Source organism: Mugil cephalus, chromosome 22, assembly GCF_022458985.1.
Source record: "Mugil cephalus isolate CIBA_MC_2020 chromosome 22, CIBA_Mcephalus_1.1, whole genome shotgun sequence".
Classification (NCBI taxonomy): Eukaryota; Metazoa; Chordata; class Actinopteri; order Mugiliformes; family Mugilidae; genus Mugil; species Mugil cephalus.
The window spans coordinates 1,198,095-1,216,073 of NC_061791.1; the positions used below are offsets into that span (position 1 = coordinate 1,198,095).

A 17,979-nucleotide genomic window follows, 5' to 3' on the forward strand; every position below is an offset into this window, starting at 1 on the left:
TTCTTCTTTGTCCTCCTCCTCCCTCTTCCTCTACCTCCTTCTGTCTTCTGCTCTGCCTCCTCGTTCTTTGTCTTCTTCTTCCTCCTCTTCTTTACCTCCTCCTCCTTCCCTTCATCTTCCTCCTTTTCTTCCTCCTCAAATCAAAATCAATCAAAAATACCTTTATTGTCACTCGTACAAGTACCAGCAAAATCAGCCATCAGCCCGTCCATACATATACAAAACATACATACACTTTGACAAATTTTGTAGTTTCAAGAGCAGTGCAGAGAGAGTCTCTCAAAAGTATAGACAAAAGACAGACGAGACGAGACAAGATGAGAGGAGCAAAGCAGGGAAGATAAGGGAGAGGACAGGGAGAACGAGGATTTCGGGCCATTGCCGGATTCCCAAACATAATTTAGAGCCATAGATTGATCCACATCGCAATAAATCACACAATAGTTACGTGAACAGGGAAGGATTTCATTCAGTCAATGCACAAATGACGGCAGATGCAACTACGTCTCTATTAAGTGTTGCTGTAAAAACGCACTTCAGTGTAAACCTTGAGAAGCAGAAGGAACCCCTGTTTTTAACTTGCACATGTGTCCAAAATATTTACTCTAGAAAGACAAATAACATATCGGAGTCTTCAGAAAGGTCTTACGACACCTGCGTTTTGTCACAGTAAGCCCAAATGTGAGACCAGCGCAGAGAGAGAAAATTGCCCTTTTCCCCGACTTTTCTATCTGTCTCTGCCTAGGGCGCCTCTGTCGTCATTGACACCCACCTCAAGTTGCCATGGTAACCCCACAGCTGAGACCAATTCATTAATTAGTGATTCCTCTGATGTCTGTGTTGTTAATACAGCTGATCCCTGTGTCCCATACACCACCAGACACACCTCCCCACCCACACAGGTAACTTTATGTGATTACAGTTACACACATAGACACACAAAGGTGACTTGTGTGATTCCAGCTCCTCAATATCAGTGGTCAGTGAAAGATGACCACTGATCCCCTCTTCCTCCTCCTCTTCTTCATCTTCTCTGAGGATCAGTAAAGTTTTCAGCCTCCAGTCCAGATGGTGGCGGTAATGCATGTCTAAGGACAAGTTAGAAGAAGAAGAAGAGGTGGAGGACTCAGGTGAAAGCTGAGATGTTTGGGATCATTCTTGTCTTGTCAAAGCTCAGGTTTAATTGAACCTGGATCAGAGCTAAATGAATGAATGAAGTTTTTGTCTTGTTTCAGACGTGAAAAGTTTGGATCAAGCTGCCGTCGCCGGGGTTTCATCTCACTCTACTCAGGTCAGTTTGATCCATCATCCCCTCAAGCAAATGAACTTTACCTTCAACATAGAGAGAGAGAGAAAACACTGAGGGATAAAGCTCATTACGTCCAGAACAAACACAGAGAAACATGCTGCCTGTAGCGTGACACCTGTGTTTGCCAGAGGAGACGTTTTCTTGCTTTGCTCATGTTTCATCTTCTTGAATGTGTCGAGTGTTTTTTGTTGTTGCTGTTGTTTTTTATTTTAAGCTACAGTGCGTTGATCTCTCTCTGCTTCTCTAGGATCCTTTTATAAACACCAATGATCCTCCTGGTTCATATATGAAGTGTATTCGCTGTGATGACTTTGTGATGGTTTTAAATTCAGACTCTGTCCTTGTTCGTTATGTAGGAAAATATGGATCAACATCGGTCTTTCGTCTTATTTGCGTTTCCTTTGAGATGAAGTTAAAAAAATTTAAAAATGTAGCCTCCTCACATTTACATCCATTAAAAAAGAACTTGATATTTAAACCTTATGCCCTCCTCAGATGTACACACGTCAGTACACTGACATAAAATCCTCATACATAAATATTTTTTCTACATTTTTTCATGAATCACTTAAACAACTTAAGACCTGCTCAAACCTACCACAATTTCCACAGTTTTCTCAGGATTTTAACCCTTTAAACGTTTTCACAAAAAATTACAAAAACATAACATTATTTTCCATTAAATAAACAGTAGGTGGACGGGACTTTACTGGTAATTAGAGTCTTGGATGTGTCAAAGATTGAAGCAATAAAATTAATTTGATTGCATTAGTGTTTCTTATGTAGAGTCAGATTCTCCTTCTGGACTCGTGGTCAAAATGCCACATTGACTTCCCCCTTATAACTATATTTTTTAATCTGGCTGCAGTATAAAACCATGCATTCTGTGATGTTAACATTTCATTTAGAAGAAAACTGGTGATATTTTACATTTTTACTCGATTTATACTCGATGCATGAAATTCTTGTAAATTTCCCATTTATTACAATGGAGCCATGTGACTACCAGGGGCCCCAACTGTGAGTGTGTCCGTGAGTGTGTGTTTTTGTGTGCGTGTGCAAGAGAGACAGTGTGTAGCATTAACAGATGATTTAATTGTTGATAAAGAACATTCCTCCTTTGAGGGATGTTTTTCATGAGTCTTGCATGAAATACTTTTATTTCTACTACCTTTTGTGGTGAAATGGCATTTGAATCAACATCTGATTAATCAGTGTGAACATTTATTGTGCAAATGCAACAACAAAAGAGAACAGGACACAACAACAGAACAGAAAAACAAAGCTGAAACAAAGATAACTAGACCTGTAGAGTTCTTTGAAGATGTTTTATTCAGGTCTTAAGTTGTTTAGGTGTGACAGTTAAACCCTTAATAAAGGACGATGTATTCACTCATTTACACTTGTTATGAAATTTTACATCCAAACAATGTTATTTCTTCTCAAAGTGGTATTTTGTTTTCAAATGACACACAAACCATCATATGACTTTATAAGAATTTATTTATAAGAACCAGTTGATCACTGATGTGCTCAGTGTGAAACACTATGATGGATGGAAAACACTTCTTCTCCATTCATCATAATGACAACAAACAAAGCCATGTTACCAAAGCCAGCCATGAAAACAAGCAACTGCTATATCCCCACATGCTTGGAGAAGGGTTATACATGTTTGTGTCATACACTTTCCATCTCAAGGTACTAAAATGGAGAAAATGGAGGGAGATCTGCCTCTGAGTCAAATGTCGGCATCCATTTCTCCAAAACAGAAGAGCTCACCTGTTGCCCTTTTATGCTAAAGCCCTGATTGCTAATTAATGAAACTATGTGACAGGTTTTCGTCCATGTCAGCGTGCATAGTAGGACAATTAGTTTAGTGTTTTGAAAAAAACGCGTGTTTTAGATCTGTAATTTGAGTGTAAAGCAGGAATTGTACTTGGAGCTTAGCAGAATTGATTCAAGGGGTTGGTGCACGATTTACATTTTGTCATCAGTGTGTCTCAAGCACCACTATTTGTGTGTAAACAATTGAGAAAAGTGTAAATCAGTGCTTTTCCGTGTCCACTTACTTTTGGCCACAGGGTGAAGTTGCAGCAGATGACCACTAGATGTCAGCGCTGCCAAACTAAAACACATACACAACTGCGCGTTCTTTATTTTTACTGTGATCAGAGAAAATAACCAGAGATAAATTATTTATAATTTAACTCTTTATGTTTGAGAAGGTTCTCGGTAAAACACACCTGTGAACTTGTGGAGTTCACTGAAGATGTTTTATTCAAGTCTTAAATTGTTTAGGGGTGACAGTTAGGCCCTGGATCCATTGTAGTAGATTTATAGGACCTTGGTTACATTAGTAACCAGTTACATTAGTAACCAAGTGTAAATATCCAGTTGTTCTTGTTTCAGCTTTTTGTAGCTTTAAAAAATAAACATCACAGTCATAGAATAAAAACTCTATAATATAAACACAAAGAAACAGGAAAAAACTAAACAACACAAAAAATAATTTAACTTCAGAGCTCCAGAGATGGTTTAATGAGTCTGTCTGAAACTTTTTAGGTTCTTCTCATCAGATCAATTCTTTTCTATCACAGTTACCAAAATTCCCAGTATCGCCAACCCCTACTGCTAATATTAAAGAGAGCAACTGTTTAAATGAGCATCTAGAATCTGTGGGTTTATTGTATTTTCAGGAGTGGAGAACTTTTGTGTCCCCAACAATATCAAAATCAGACCTAACGGATGCCTCAAGCGTGTCTTCATCTTCTTCAATTCTCTGTTTTTAGTAAGTGAAACCACTTTTTATTTCTGTTTTCTGTTGTTTTTCTTTATGTTTTTATGTAAAAGAAAAGCAGAAATGAAAACATGCTAAGATATTATTTATTCTAAGGCATTTACCTTGGAACCAGTCCACAGATCATTGGAGGTGTACTGATCTAAGGTATGGTGAAGGTAAGTGGCAACGACGAGGTAAACAAAAATGACAACGATAACAACTACAACAACACTCAGTCCGTTCAGTCTCAGTATTCATTAGGGCCACGGGGCAACGCCCAAGTCACTATTGTTATACCGCGTGTTTCTTCTTTCATCCCTTAACTCATCCTAGGGCGAGTTAAATATCAAAACGTGCGGTTTGTTCGGGATCGGTGTGCTATTACTTTTCTTTACAAAATACGAGGATCACCCGTAGCTTCAGCGACAGCAAAGACACCAGGACTCTGTGATGAGGAATACAGACCATTTCAGACTATAAGCCCTCTCCACAGACCTGTGACAGCTCCACCTCTCCGCTGAATGAGCTGAACAACTTCCTTGCTCGTTTTGAGGCAGACAACAACACCCCTGCACACAAGACGCCACCCCTGGTCATGTACTTAGAGACTGTGCAGCTGAACTCACAGATGTCTTCACATCTTCAATATCTCACTGAGTCGGGCCGTTGTCTCTTCCTGCTTCAAAGCCACATCCACCATCTCGGTCCCGAAGAAGTCGTCTCCCTCCTGCTTCAACGACTACCGTCCGGTAGCGCTCACTCCCATCTTGATGAAGTGCTTTGAGCTGCTAGTCATGCATCAAATCAGTTTCTTGCATTGCGGGTGATGCCAACAACCACTTTCTGCACTGTTCAACTCAGGGTAGCATCAGTCACTTCATCTTTATTGTATGTTGTCATGCGCTATGTCATGTTCTCCTTTGTCTACTTTGTATATACAGGATATATTTTATTTTATTTTATTTTTCTCTTTTATATTTTTATATAATCTCAACATTTACATTTTCTGTTTAGATGCTGCATCGTAGACCTTTGAGGATGGTAATTTCAGTCCTGTGTTGTGTTGCACATGTCAGAATTGACAATAAAGTTGACTTGACTAGCTAAAGCTGGGCATACACTGTGCAAGTTTTGGCCCTTTTTTAGACGATTTTTCACTCGTGCGAGAACTTTTTGGATTGGGCTGACTTCAAGGTTAATCGTGCGTCCCGCATCGTGCAGTATACATGGGGTAACGAGCAGCGATTAACCTCGTCGTATGGTCGGATGAAAAAACCTGTTTGAAATTCTGGTTGCCCCTCCTGAGTGTATCGCGCTGTTAAAGCAGTGCTATGAGCAGTTACGAGCATATTTACTTCAACCTCCTATAAGGCGCATGCCAAAACACAGAAGTGGACGTGAAATCGGAAAAATTTTGTTTTTCTAACACAAAAAACGAAAAAAAAATGCTTGGTTTTTCATAGTTCAATTTCAGACTCAGTTCAAAAATATGAAATGGAAAAATGGGACCACAGGACTGAACTTGATTTGGTTGAAAAAACAGGATTTTTTTTTAGTTTTTCGTGTTAGATTTAAAAAGGAAAAACTAAATACTTACTTGAATATACTTGAATACACTTTTTCATTTTTTGATTTTTGATTGACAATTGAAAATAGGAAGAACGAATAATACACAGATTCTACGTCTGCCCAGCAATTTGCACAGAATGGAGCAAATTGCTAAAGCAGCGCATTTCTCTTTGGTGAGCATTCTCATTCTGAGGTGAGCGTCTCCCCACTTCCGGGTTTTTCTACTTCTTCTTCTTCTTTTTCGTTGCAGTTATGGAAACAGTTAGTGTAAACGTGCTGTGTGCGGTCATGTATGGACGTACAATGTGAGCGGTCAGGTTACATCAGCGCATCAGGCCATATAGTGTGAGAACATAAATCATGAGCTGTGAACTTTTAACCCAGTGTATGTCCAGCTTAACAGTAGCTCTTCCTAGCTTCCTAGCACCCTATTAGCATCAGTGATGGCATGTAATGAAGCAACATTTGGTTTATGTTCCTCCTGGGACCTTTCACCATCATCAGATCAGTATTTGCTTCAAAACACCTGCAGAACTAGTATTTATTCATTAGCATCAGATATGTTTGGTGCTAACAAGCTAATGCTTCCTCTATGAACGTTTCCAGCATTGCATGATCTGCCATCTATTTACAATCCAGTCTGAACTTCTGTCCCCAAGAAGTTTCAACTCTATTCATAGGGAGAGGTGACAGGGACAAATAGCCCCCACCCACCCCCACTAAAGTCTAAACTAGTTGCACCAGTTATTTGCAAAGTAGTTGAACCAACGCTTCACAACGCTGTTTTATGCATTGTTATATGGCTTTGCTGTAAAGCCCTTTCAGTTATTGTGAAGGGCTATGAATAAAACTGGATTCTTCTAACTCTTGACGAGAGATTTTTAACGTAGTCTTTGTTTTTGGGTAACCTGCCTTTCTTGCCGCGCTTTTTTGTTCCTTAGTTTTTATTTCCAGTTCCCCTTTGGCTCCTACTTCACCAGAAACCTGAGATCAGTTCAGTAGACGCCCCCTTTTATCCAATCAGTGTCGTCAAATCTAAAACATGTCAGGCTCAGGAACCAGTCAGAAGTAAACCTGGTCTACTGGGGTGATGTGGTTCTGTGAGGTTTTGGATGATTCCTTCTGCAGAACTTTTGAATCAGTTGGAGACTTTTTGTAAAAACTCTTCATCTTTAAATGATGAGTTGCAGTGATCCAGTCTGGAGGAAACAAACAATCGAAGGAGTTTTTCAGCGTCTCTTAGAGACAGGAAGAATTGCAGTTCAGTGGTTTAATGTGAGATGACGCATCAGCTGTGATTAATGCGTTCTCATGTGAAATAGGATGTGGTTTGCTTTCTTGTCTTTTACTCGTCTCTGGTGATATATAGAAATATTATATTAATTAAAGACAATATTTAAAGAAAGACAAAGAGAGAGACGCTTTTTTAAAGTTATTTTTCCTTATTATTTTCGTGTATTTGTGTGGAATAGAACAACTGTTAAAATGAGCATCTAGAATCCGAGGGTTTATTCTATTTTCCTCACAAATTTTAGGGAATATGTTACACATGGTAACTGTGCGAAAGTAAAAGCCTCTTTTTGCTGAGACAACAACTGAACCACCAAACTAGATGACCCTCCCTCCTGTAGATCACTTCTGCATCTATGTCACGTACGTCCACGTTTCACTGCAGCACATCACCACATTCCCACTGAGCTACATTCACACCACTTCACTTCCTCACAGCCGCTCTGAGAACAACTCAAAATGGGAAAAATTAACGGATGCCTCAAGTGTGTCTTCATTATCTTCAATTCGCTGTTTGTAGTAAGTGGAAACACTTTTTACTTCTCTTTTACAGAAAAGCAGAAATGAAGAATTTAACATGTTGAGGTTATAGTTTGAGAAGATGTAGCTTTAAAGGTTGAAAGTTATTATTGTTGAAGAGACATGGTAAAAATCTGTAAAGCCAAAAAAAACAAAGAGTCACATTTGATAAAAATCCAAACTGAACAATTGGAAAATGTTCTTTAAAAACTTTCACAGGCAAAAATGTAATTATTTATGTTTAATAAAACACTTCAATAATAAAAGACTTAAAATAAAGGTGAGGAGATGAAACTATTTTTGCTGTTCAGACCAGTGATCAGAGTTTAATCAGAGTTTATGGTTCATGTTGAGTAACTTCCAGTAAATCAGAGTCTGAAAAAGAGAAAGTAAAATAGTTTGTCCATCGTCTCTGAGGCTCTAGTGTTTTCTACCACACCAAAGGAAAAATAATAATTTTTTAAAAAAAAAGGGTTTCAGAGGTTATGGAGGACATATATAATTATTTTAATGCTTTTGTCTCAACTGGTGCACGCTGGCTTCAGTTTCTGACTTATTTTAGTCAGAAATTAATATGATTTTAATATGGTGATGAAGGTATTTATAATACATTAGATTAGAGTTCATAACTTATTTAGATTTGACACAAAGACATTTGTGTCTCCAAAGACTAAAATATGAGGAGTCTGTGTTTACTCGTTGCTCTTTGTCTCCCCCGTGTGTCTCAGAGGAGGAACAGCAGAAGCTCTGTAAGACTTCAAAACATTAGCAGGAAGTGTAGTGTGTGTAGATAACACACACACACACTAAACCACATTTTTTTCCAGTCTCTTTATTTTAGGCCAGAAACACCTTTCATCTCTTGGTGTTCTCTAATGAGTGTTTCATTGGTAGTATTTTATTAACAGTATATTAATATATTTTTCCTAATACATTTTCCTTGGAACAATGAATCCTCCATATGCTGAACTTTAATCCTGAAACTGTGTCCACAGATCATCGGAGGTTTGCTGTTCTATGGTATGGTGGAGTTTAGCGGCAGTGACGAGGTAAATAACAATGACAACTACAACAACACTTTCTCAGCATTCAGTCTCAGTATTCATTTAATTACTTTTAAGAACAAGAAACCTGGAGGAAAAAACAAGAGTTAGAATGTTTACACTGGGGCTGGACGATCATAGAAAAAGTAATCATCACGATCATTTTGATTTATATTGAAATCACGATTAATAAACACGATTACACGTTGATTTAAAAAAAAATAAAATAAAAAGTATTTACTGAACTACCAAAACTCAACTTTAAATATAACTTTTTTAAAAACAACCAAAAATAAATTGGTAACAAGGAAAAAAGTAAAATAATAGCAATAAAAAAAAAAACAAATAAAAATAAATAACCACAATCTACATGCACTCCTGCAAACCTTGCAACATACACTAATAACACAGCCAAAAAAGAAAACTCAAAATACTTTTTAACATGTTTTCAGAAACCTTTTTTAAAAACAAAAAAGGATTGGCCCCATAGTTCTAAACTCCCTCCAGTTTACTTCCTACACCCTCAGGTTTTTGGGCCAGGAGCACCACTCTGTTCACTTGGTCTGGCTTGAGTGGTGAACGAAGGCAGGTGACAACATTTCCACTCGTGCTAAAAACCCGCTCTGATGCAGCACTTGTGGTGGGGATGCACAGATATTTCCTAGCCAGTTTGGTAAAGTGGTGGGTAGAGTGTCAGTGAAGCTTTCCACCACTCAAGTGGGTCAGCCTCAGCGTCAAGTGAGCTTGCCTGGAGGTGGGCTTGAAGTTTAAAACCTATGGCCTGGTCTGGTTGAGGTGGAGATGGTTATGGAGCTGTGTCTTTGATTAACATGACATTAATCAACAAATCATGTTATGAAACAGAGTGTTTGAGTGAGATGATAGTATGGGTCATGAAATACGTTATCCATTAATAAAATCAATGAATGGCATGGAAAATTACCACACATTGTTTTTAGTTATGCAATTAGTATATTTTCCAATGTATGTACTGTACTTCAGTAAAACTTTTAGGTCCTTGTACTTTAGTGTTTCCATTTTCTGCTACTTTGCTTCCACAACATTTAAGTAAAATATTTAGGTGACTTTTACGATAGTAATGTTTGAACATAAAGGCCTACCCTTACTTTTGCTAGAGTAGTGCTGTTGGATACTTTCTAATGTATTATTTAATAAATGACATCATCGCACACGTCACACAGTCAGGAGGAAAGAAAATTTCTCACCTATGGCCAAGTGGATTCTGTGCCCAAAGCACTGCAGCCTTATCCAGCCACTGAGTTCAGCTGCTAGCTTGATGTTTGAGGCATTGATAGTTGTTATACACACAAGGTTCTCCTCCTCCAAATCCCATGCAGCCAAAGCATGCCTCAAACCATCAGCGATATTTATCCCTGTGTGGTCATCAGGGGAAAATGCTGTCTGGAGACATTTTGTCTTCATGGTGAAATCTGCATCAATGTAATGCATGGTTTCAAATTCTCGTTTTATTTACACCTGCGCAGGTGGAGCTAGCGACTAGCTATCGTAGTTTAGGATTAAATCTGAAAGTGCAGAGAAAGTGCTGGCCTTCTTCTGACCGTTAATGGTGGTTCTACAGTTGGTTCTTTATATAAGACATCGTTTAACCCTTTGACGGGCATTGTAACAGCAGTACAAGTAGCAGTTTTAGGCAAAAAAAAAAAAAAAAATCTCATTTTGTACCTGTTTTCTAACCATTGCTAGTCATTTAGTTTGTAAGATACACAAATTTACCCATACATGAACACATATACTTTTTGAGATATACTGTTTTGAACAGATGACCATAGCTTGAAACTATACATCATACAGCTTCAATATTTATATTGTATAAATCTATATAAATATGTCAAAATACTATACTAGCATATGCTATGCTGTTAACATAGATTAAAAATGAATAATAATTGTGATTAATGATATTTCTTAGTGTGGAAGGCAAAGGGTTAATAAATTGCTAAAAATTGTCAATATAATAGACAATGAGGTAGTGGTTTGTGCAAAATGACCAACTATAGTTTTCTCTCTAGTTTTTCTGACTGGACTATGAAACGTTATGAAATCAGAGTCAATGGTTATGGAACAATTTACACAATTGAGGGGTTAATGTTTCTATTTAAAGGCATGGTAAATGTCTATAAATGTTTTTTGTCATGTCCGAGCAGGCCTTTGAGAATGGAGCGTCGGGCCTGGTCTGGTCTTGGGTGTTCGTCATCGCCATCATTGCCATCCCCTCCATGGGAATCTGTGCCGCCTGCGCTGAGAACTTATTTGCACTAAAAACAGTACGTACAAAATCCCACGACAAATGACGTGTGGATAGGAACAACTGAATCATTTCTTGTTGCTGTTGTACAGTTTGCAGGTTTCATGGGGACTGGAATGATCTTCATGCTGATATGTGGCTTCTCTGTCGCCATCGAAGGAAATGAGGTCTTTCTAAACCATCACTGGTCCTTGACTACGACTGTCTGAGTCTGTCTTGTTGCTGATTTATTCTTTGTCTTTGGTCTGTGATGTTCATGCTGTTTTAATTTCTCTCCTTGTAGGTGAAAGCAGCCTTTAACAGTGACTTCAGACAATATGCAAACGAAATCATGAAACACGAGGGTACAAGGAAGTTGCTCAAAAGCCTCCAGGAATCTGTAAATGTTCTTTTTACCCTCTGGAGCCCACCTTCAATTAATCATACTTAATTAATCATACATACTCCTTTCCGCCTGTTGAAAGTCACTCTCTTATGTTCTTCCAGGACAAATGCTGTGGGTTGATGGGAGCTGAGGACTGGGGCTCTGACATCCCACAGTCCTGTGCTTGCAATGGCAGCTCAGAATGCAAATCCAGGCCTTATGTGAGTTTAATAAGATGAAATTTCAATGTCAAATTCAGAAGGTGGTCAGGGAGATAATACACAGCAGACTGTTTTGCTTTTGTTTTCATGCAGGGAACTGGCCCGGACCAGGTCTACGCAAAGGTATCCAACCTGTCAATCGAGCAGCAGATCCAAACCCCCTAATCTAATGTATTATTGTGATATTCACATATAATGATAATAATAATGATAACAATAACTACTGTACTGTTTTCTTCTGCAGGGCTGCAAGGGGATCATCTTACAGTACATAGACATTGGCTTAAACGTCATCAAGGGCATATTTTTTGGATTTTCTGCCATTGCAGTAAGCACCACTCTCTTTCATGTTTGTTGTTGTTGTAGGCTAGCATGTGGCCTATGTTGGCAAGTAATGGAGTACAAATACTTTGTTACTGTAATGACTCCTTGTAGGTCTAGTTAGCAAAGCAGCACAGTTTGCAAGTTAAACACTAAAATGCTAGACAAACTGAAACTGTCATCACAGCTTTTGCGTTAGTCAGCTAAATGTTACAAAGCTTGCTAGCATCTTTGCAGTTCTAGACATAGTGAACAGAAAGCCACAGAGATACAGAATACCAGAGACAGAGTCAGTGTGAGACATCAGAGGAGTCCCTGATTAATGAATCGGTCTCAGCTATGGCTCTGGACTGAGGATTAGAGGTTTCCATGGCAACTTCAGGTGGTTGTCAATGCGACAGAGGCGCCCTAGGCAGAGACAGACAGAAAAGTGGAGAAAAAGGGCAATTTTCTTCCTCTACGCTGGTCTCACATTAGGATTTGACAAAATGGTAGCTTGTATCAGAAAAACACGCAGACCGCGGCCGTCGTAAGACCTTCCTGAGGACTCCGATATGTTATTTGTCTTTCCATAGTAAATATTTTGGAGACATGTGCAAGTTAAAAACAGGGGTTCCTTCTGCTTCTCTCAGGAAGTCTTTGCATTACAGTCAATAGAGAAGAGACGGAGACGTGACTGGGAACAAACGCTCACAGTTTAAATTCTGTACGTCTCACTGAGGATTAAGCCGTATGGAAGCTGAGATGAGAATTTGTGTATTTTGTAGATAGCACATTTGTATTTTGTAGATAGCACACTGATCCTGATCAAACTACACATTTTTATATAGGATGGAAAAACGGGAGAGAAAAAATAAAAAGGAATACACAGTATAACAATAGTGTCTCGATGAGCAGAAAGCCACAAAGACATTAGCTAGCTTTCTGACAATTAGCTGACTAACTTGAAAAGCTAACAAGCATCATGGTCCGAAAGTTTGATGTTTGAAAAGGAAACTGTGGGTAAAACCATCAACCCAGCCCTCAACTACAGGTCAGTATCTGGCAATTATTGGAATGAATTCAACCAGTTTCTGATGGTTTTACCCACAGAGTTTCTTTTAACTTCCCTCCAGTCTCTTAGAACTGAAGAAGATGAAACATCTTCTCTGAACTCAACAAGTCCAGCTACTTTTTCTAACTCTTTTTGAATAGTTGTTCCAGTCCCATATTCCCAGCAAAATCATGGGAATAAAGTGGAACTTAAAATTCTTTATGAGAGGACGTGGGGATCCTCAACCTCTGGTTTAATTTTTATAAACTGTGTTCACAGCTGCTGAGTCTGCTGATTTCCTACTCCATGATCCACCAGATCAAACACCACGACAGCTCAGCAGGACAATATTCCATGGCCATGAATGACGTCCAAACAGAAGCCCCGGGACCTTTAACATCTGCACTGTTAGAGGCGGAACCAGCGGTCAAGGCGTGACCTCATTAATTAGCTTTATTAGCTTTGCAGCGTTAATGTGTGTGCGCCTGTAAAGTCTCTTAAAAAGTTTCTTCACTGAAACCAACACGGGAGCATTTTTCAACTCAATTATAAGAAAGTGTTAGCAGCTAAGAGACTAATGTAAAAAGGGTGATGTCATCATGGTTTGTTATGTCAAAGTTTAACTGGATATGTTAACAGACATTTCATTACAAATCTTTAGCTTAGCATTTTAGCTGAAATTAACTAAAAATGACGTGTTGAAGACTCTTCTAATGTACTGCTTATTTATGAAGGTTCCTTCATCTTTTTCTCACTTTTTGCTCCTCCTTTCTTCTTTGTCCCCCTCCTCATTCTTTTGAATGTGGAATGAATGTGGAAATGTAGCCTCCTCTTATTCATATGCATTAAAAAAGAGCGTGTCCATGATATTTAAATATCACACAAAGATCCATTTTATTCTGAGAAAGAAACTTTACACAATATAAAAAAACGACAATTATTAGCCAACGAAAGCAGATAAACCCTTTTTAATAAAAATATAAATATAAAGGAGATGTATTCACCCACTGTTACATCAAAATGCATGAAGTAATAAATGTGTAGTTTAAGGTCATTTATTTGCTGTCAGAAAGTCAGAAAGGTGCCTCTTATATGGACTTAAATCAGTGTTTCGGTGTCCGCTTACTTACTTGTTCTTTTTTCAGCCCTTTGTAGCTTTTTAAAAATAAACAATGGCAGTCATAGAATAAACACTCTATAATATAAACACAAAGAGACAGGAAAAACTAAACAACACCAAAAATGATTCAACTTCAGAGCTCCAGAGATGGTTTAATGAGTCTGTCTGAAACTTTTTAGGTTCTTCTCATCAGATCGATCTCAGCCGCTTCTTTTCTATCAGTTACCAAAATTCCCAGTATCGCCAACCCCTATTACTAATATTAAAGAGAGCAACTGTTTAAATGAGCATCTAGAAACTGAGGGTTTATTGTATTTTCAGGAGTGGAGAACTTTTGTGTCCCCAAAAATATCAAAATCAGACCTTCTCCCTCAGATTAAAGGACCTTGCGAATGGGATGGGAGCAGCATCAACTAATCTGCAGGTCAGGTCAGTTCATGCCACTCCCTTCCCATTCCTCTACGTTGGTTTATCATAATTGTCACTGCAGCGCATCACCACATTCCCACTGAGCTACATTCGCGCCACTTCACCTCCTCACAGCCGCTCTGTGAACGATTCAAAATGGGAAAAGTTAACGGATGCCTCAAGTGTGTATTCATCTTCTTCAATTTGCTGTTTGCAGTAAGTGGAAACACTTTTTATTTCTCTGTTCTGTTTTTCTTTACGTTTTTGTGCAAAAGTAAATTAGAAATAAATCTTTAAACATGTTGAGGTTATAGTTTGAGAAGATGTAGTTTTAAAGGTTGAAAGTTATTGTTGAATATTGTTGAAGAGACATGATAAAAATCTGTGAAACTAAAAAAAACAAAGTCACATTCAGCACAGGTCCAAACAGAACAATTGGAAAAGATTCTTTAAAAATTTAATTATTCATGTTTAATAAAACACTTCAATAATAAAAGTCTTAAAATATAGGCGAGGAGATGTCCATTGTCTCTGAGGCTCTAGTGTTTTCTACCACATAAAAGTAGGAATAAATTTAAAAAAAAAAAATAATAAGAGAGAAGAGTTTGTGGAGGACATATATAATAATTTTCATGCTTTTGTCTCAACTGGTGCACACTGGCTTCCCTTTCTGACTTATTTTAATTTTTTTACTCATTAAAAATTAATAGGATTTTAATGTTAATTTATTTATAATACATTCAGAGTTCATAACTTACATTAAAGTTGTGCATTTAGATTTGACACAAAGACATTTGTGTCTCCAAAGACTGAAATATGAGTCTGTATTTACTCGTTGCTCTTTGTCTCCCCCGTGTGTGTCAGAGTAGGAACAGCAGAAGCTCTGCAAGACTTCAAAACATTAGCAGGAAGTGTTGTGTGTATAGATAACACACTTGAGCTAAACCACATTTTTTCCAGTCTCTTTGTAGTAGGCCAGAAACACCTTTCACCTCTTGGTGTTCTCTAATGAAGAGTGTATCATTCGTTAATACTCTTTTAAATACAGTATATTAATATAATATTTGTTCTAATACATTTTCCTTGGAACACTTAATCCTCCATATGCTCAACTTTAATCCTGAAACTGTGTCCTCAGATCATCGGAGGGGTGCTGATCATAGTTACGGGGATTGCCAGCATCTACAGCCACCAGGTAAACAATGACAACACTCAGTATCCATTTAATTACACTTCTTTAGTTTTAAGATCCAGTTATATGAAGAAAAAACAAGGGTTAGAATGTTTATACTGAAAATTAGACCTGATGGAGCCGAACTATCCTTTAAATTAAAGGACCAGTATATGGGAAATAGTGACACCAAGTGATGGAGTTGTGAACTGCAACCAAGAAAGAAAAAAGGCAAAAAGAAAGATAAAATAAATAAGATTAGATTAAAATAAAATTTAAAAAAAACATAAGCATTATCTAATAAAATAAAATAAAAAACAGTGCAATCAAAATATGTACAGAATTATCTTTATGAACAAATTTACAAAATATACAAAAAAATAACACCCTTGAAAGGCATTCTATATTGTAATGTCCGTATAATAGACAGTGAGGTAGTGGTTTGTGCAAAATGACCAACTATAGTTTTCTCTCTAGTTTTCCTGACTGGACTTCCTGTTACATGAGTTACATGCTAACACTGTGAAATCAGGATCAGTGATTATGGAACAATTAAAACAATCGAGCGGTGAAGATTTCTATTTAAAGACATGGTAGATATATACAAAGTTTTTTTTTCTTGTCATGTCTGAGCAGATCTCTGCTGTCGGCGGCTCAGGCCTGGTCTGGTGTTGGGTGTTCGCCATCTCCGTCATTGGCATCTCCTGCCTGGGAATCTGTGCCGCCTGCTCTGATTACTTATGTGCACTAAAAACAGTACGTACAAAAGCTCACGACAAATGACATGTGGATAGGAACAATTGAATCATCTGTTGTTCCTGTTCTACAGTTTGCAGGTTTCATGGGGGCTGGACTGATCATCATGCTGATCTGTGGCTTCATTGTCGTCGCCAAAGGAAATGAGGTCTTTCTAAACCATCACTGGTCCTTGATTACGACTGTCTGAGTCTGTCTTGATGCTGATTTATTCTTCCTCTTTGGTCTGTGATGCTTATGCTGTTTTATTTTCTCTCCTTGTAGATGAAAGAAGTCGTTTACATCACCTACAGAGACTATGTAGACTATATGGAAGACGAGCGTTCAAGTAGGTTTCTCACAATCCTCCAGGAATCTGTAAATGTTCTTTTTACCCTCAGTCTTTTTCCCTGGAGTCCACCTTCAATTAATCATATGTTACATTGATTAATGACAGCAGCTCATATTTTTGTTGAAAATCATTTCCGCCTGTTGAAAGTCACTCTCTTATGTTCTTCCAGGACAAATGCTGTGAGTTGATGGGAGCTAAGGACTGGGGCTCTGACATCCCACTGTCCTGTGCCTGCTATGGCAGCCCAGAATGTAAATCCAGGCCTTATGTGAGTTTATTAAGATGAAACTTCAATGCCATATTCAGAAGGTGGTCAGGGAGCCTTTTGTTGATGCCATGTTTTCACAATTAAAGGCAATAGAATTATTCGGAACATTTTCCATTCGTGGTTTCAAAGTGATCCTAAATACCCTAAAAACACTCCCACTCTGGGAACTCTGCATTGGTGAATTTAATTACAAAACTATATATAACTCTAAATTGACATTTCCTGCCTTTGTTGAACTCGACTGTCGAGGGAACAACCTAAAGAATTTCTTTTAAAATTAAAAAACGTCAGACTTCATCCTTTTCACTTCCAATCTTGTTTTTTTCCAGTCTTAAATATAAACTGTACGATGTTGGTGTTTGACAGATAATACACAGCAGACTGTTTTGCTTTTGTTTTCATGCAGGGAACAACTGGCCCGTACCTGATCTACGCAAAGGTATCCAACCAGTCAACCGAGCAGCAAATCCAAACCCCAGTCGGTTTGTCATATTCACATATAATAATAATGATAATCATAATAATAACTACTGTACTGTTTCCTTCTGCAGGGCTGCATGGAGATCATCTTACAGTACATAGACACTGGCTTAAACATCATCAAGGGCATCTTTTTTGGATTTTCCGCCATTGCAGTAAGCACCACTCTCATTCTTATTTGTTGTTGTTGTTGGCTAGCATGTAGCCTATGTTAGCATCAAGCTTCGAGAAGCCACAGAGAAACTACTTAGATAGCAAAAAACAGAGGTGGGAAGTAATGTAGCACAAATACTTTGTTACTGTAATGACTTCTTGTAGGTCTAGCTAGCATAGCAGCGTGGCTTGCAAATTAAACACTAAAGTCGTCACAGCTCTTCTAGCAAACATGTGGCTTGTTAGCTTTTCATGTTGATCAGCTATTTATGAGCTAGCTAACGTCAATAAAGTGTAACTTAAAATCGTATTCATGAGGGGACGGTGGGATCCTCGACTTCTGGTTTAATTTTTATAAACTGTGTGTTCACAGCTGCTAGGTCTGCTGATTTCCTCCTCCATGATCCACCAGATCAAACGCCATGACAGGTCAGCAGGACAATATTCCATGGCCATGAATGACGTCCAAACAGAAGCCCTGTGCCCTTTAACCTCTGCACTGTTACAGGAGGAACCAGCGGTCAAGGCGTGACCTCATTAATTAGCTTTATTAG

At 38.2% G+C, this 17,979-nt stretch overlaps 2 protein-coding genes across 3 annotated transcripts; both read left to right on the forward strand.

The window, feature by feature from the left end:
- Window positions 1-816: 816 nt before the first annotated feature.
- Window positions 817-13,446, forward strand: LOC124999948 (CD63 antigen-like). Of its 2 annotated transcripts, none has more exons than XR_007111248.1 (11): window positions 817-902; window positions 1,236-1,291; window positions 4,009-4,100; window positions 8,465-8,518; window positions 10,699-10,818; window positions 10,892-10,966; window positions 11,083-11,178; window positions 11,286-11,384; window positions 11,452-11,507; window positions 11,629-11,712; window positions 13,018-13,156. XR_007111248.1 is itself a non-coding variant. In XM_047575199.1 (11 exons), exons 1-11 carry the CDS (start codon window positions 832-834, stop codon window positions 13,174-13,176), a joined length of 936 nt encoding a protein of 311 aa, XP_047431155.1. In that variant the 5' UTR covers window positions 817-831; the 3' UTR covers window positions 13,177-13,446. The 2 variants fall into 2 exon arrangements, 1 of the variants encoding a protein (XP_047431155.1); XM_047575199.1 differs by having other exon boundaries at window positions 11,478-11,507; window positions 13,018-13,446.
- Window positions 13,447-14,016: 570 nt separating this feature from the next.
- LOC125000407 (tetraspanin-8-like) lies at window positions 14,017-17,966 on the forward strand. The gene is made up of 9 exons (XM_047575956.1): window positions 14,017-14,482; window positions 15,405-15,461; window positions 16,074-16,193; window positions 16,267-16,341; window positions 16,458-16,521; window positions 16,656-16,792; window positions 17,199-17,231; window positions 17,344-17,427; window positions 17,799-17,966. Exons 1-9 carry the CDS (start codon window positions 14,423-14,425, stop codon window positions 17,955-17,957), a joined length of 789 nt encoding a protein of 262 aa, XP_047431912.1. The 5' UTR covers window positions 14,017-14,422; the 3' UTR covers window positions 17,958-17,966.
- The last annotated feature ends 13 nt before the right edge of the window (window positions 17,967-17,979 follow it).

Coding starts and splice junctions, on each gene's coding strand:
- LOC124999948 (XM_047575199.1), top strand. CDS start 832: ATGTCTGTGTTGTTAATACAGCTGATCCCTGTGTCCCATACACCACCA. Junction 10,819..10,891: donor ACTTATTTGCACTAAAAACA/GTACGTACAAAA, acceptor GCTGTTGTACAG/TTTGCAGGTTTCATGGGGAC. Junction 11,179..11,285: donor TCAAAAGCCTCCAGGAATCT/GTAAATGTTCTT, acceptor ATGTTCTTCCAG/GACAAATGCTGTGGGTTGAT.
- LOC125000407 (XM_047575956.1), top strand. CDS start 14,423: ATGGGAAAAGTTAACGGATGCCTCAAGTGTGTATTCATCTTCTTCAAT. Junction 14,483..15,404: donor TCTTCAATTTGCTGTTTGCA/GTAAGTGGAAAC, acceptor CTGTGTCCTCAG/ATCATCGGAGGGGTGCTGAT. Junction 16,522..16,655: donor TATGGAAGACGAGCGTTCAA/GTAGGTTTCTCA, acceptor GTTGAAAATCAT/TTCCGCCTGTTGAAAGTCAC.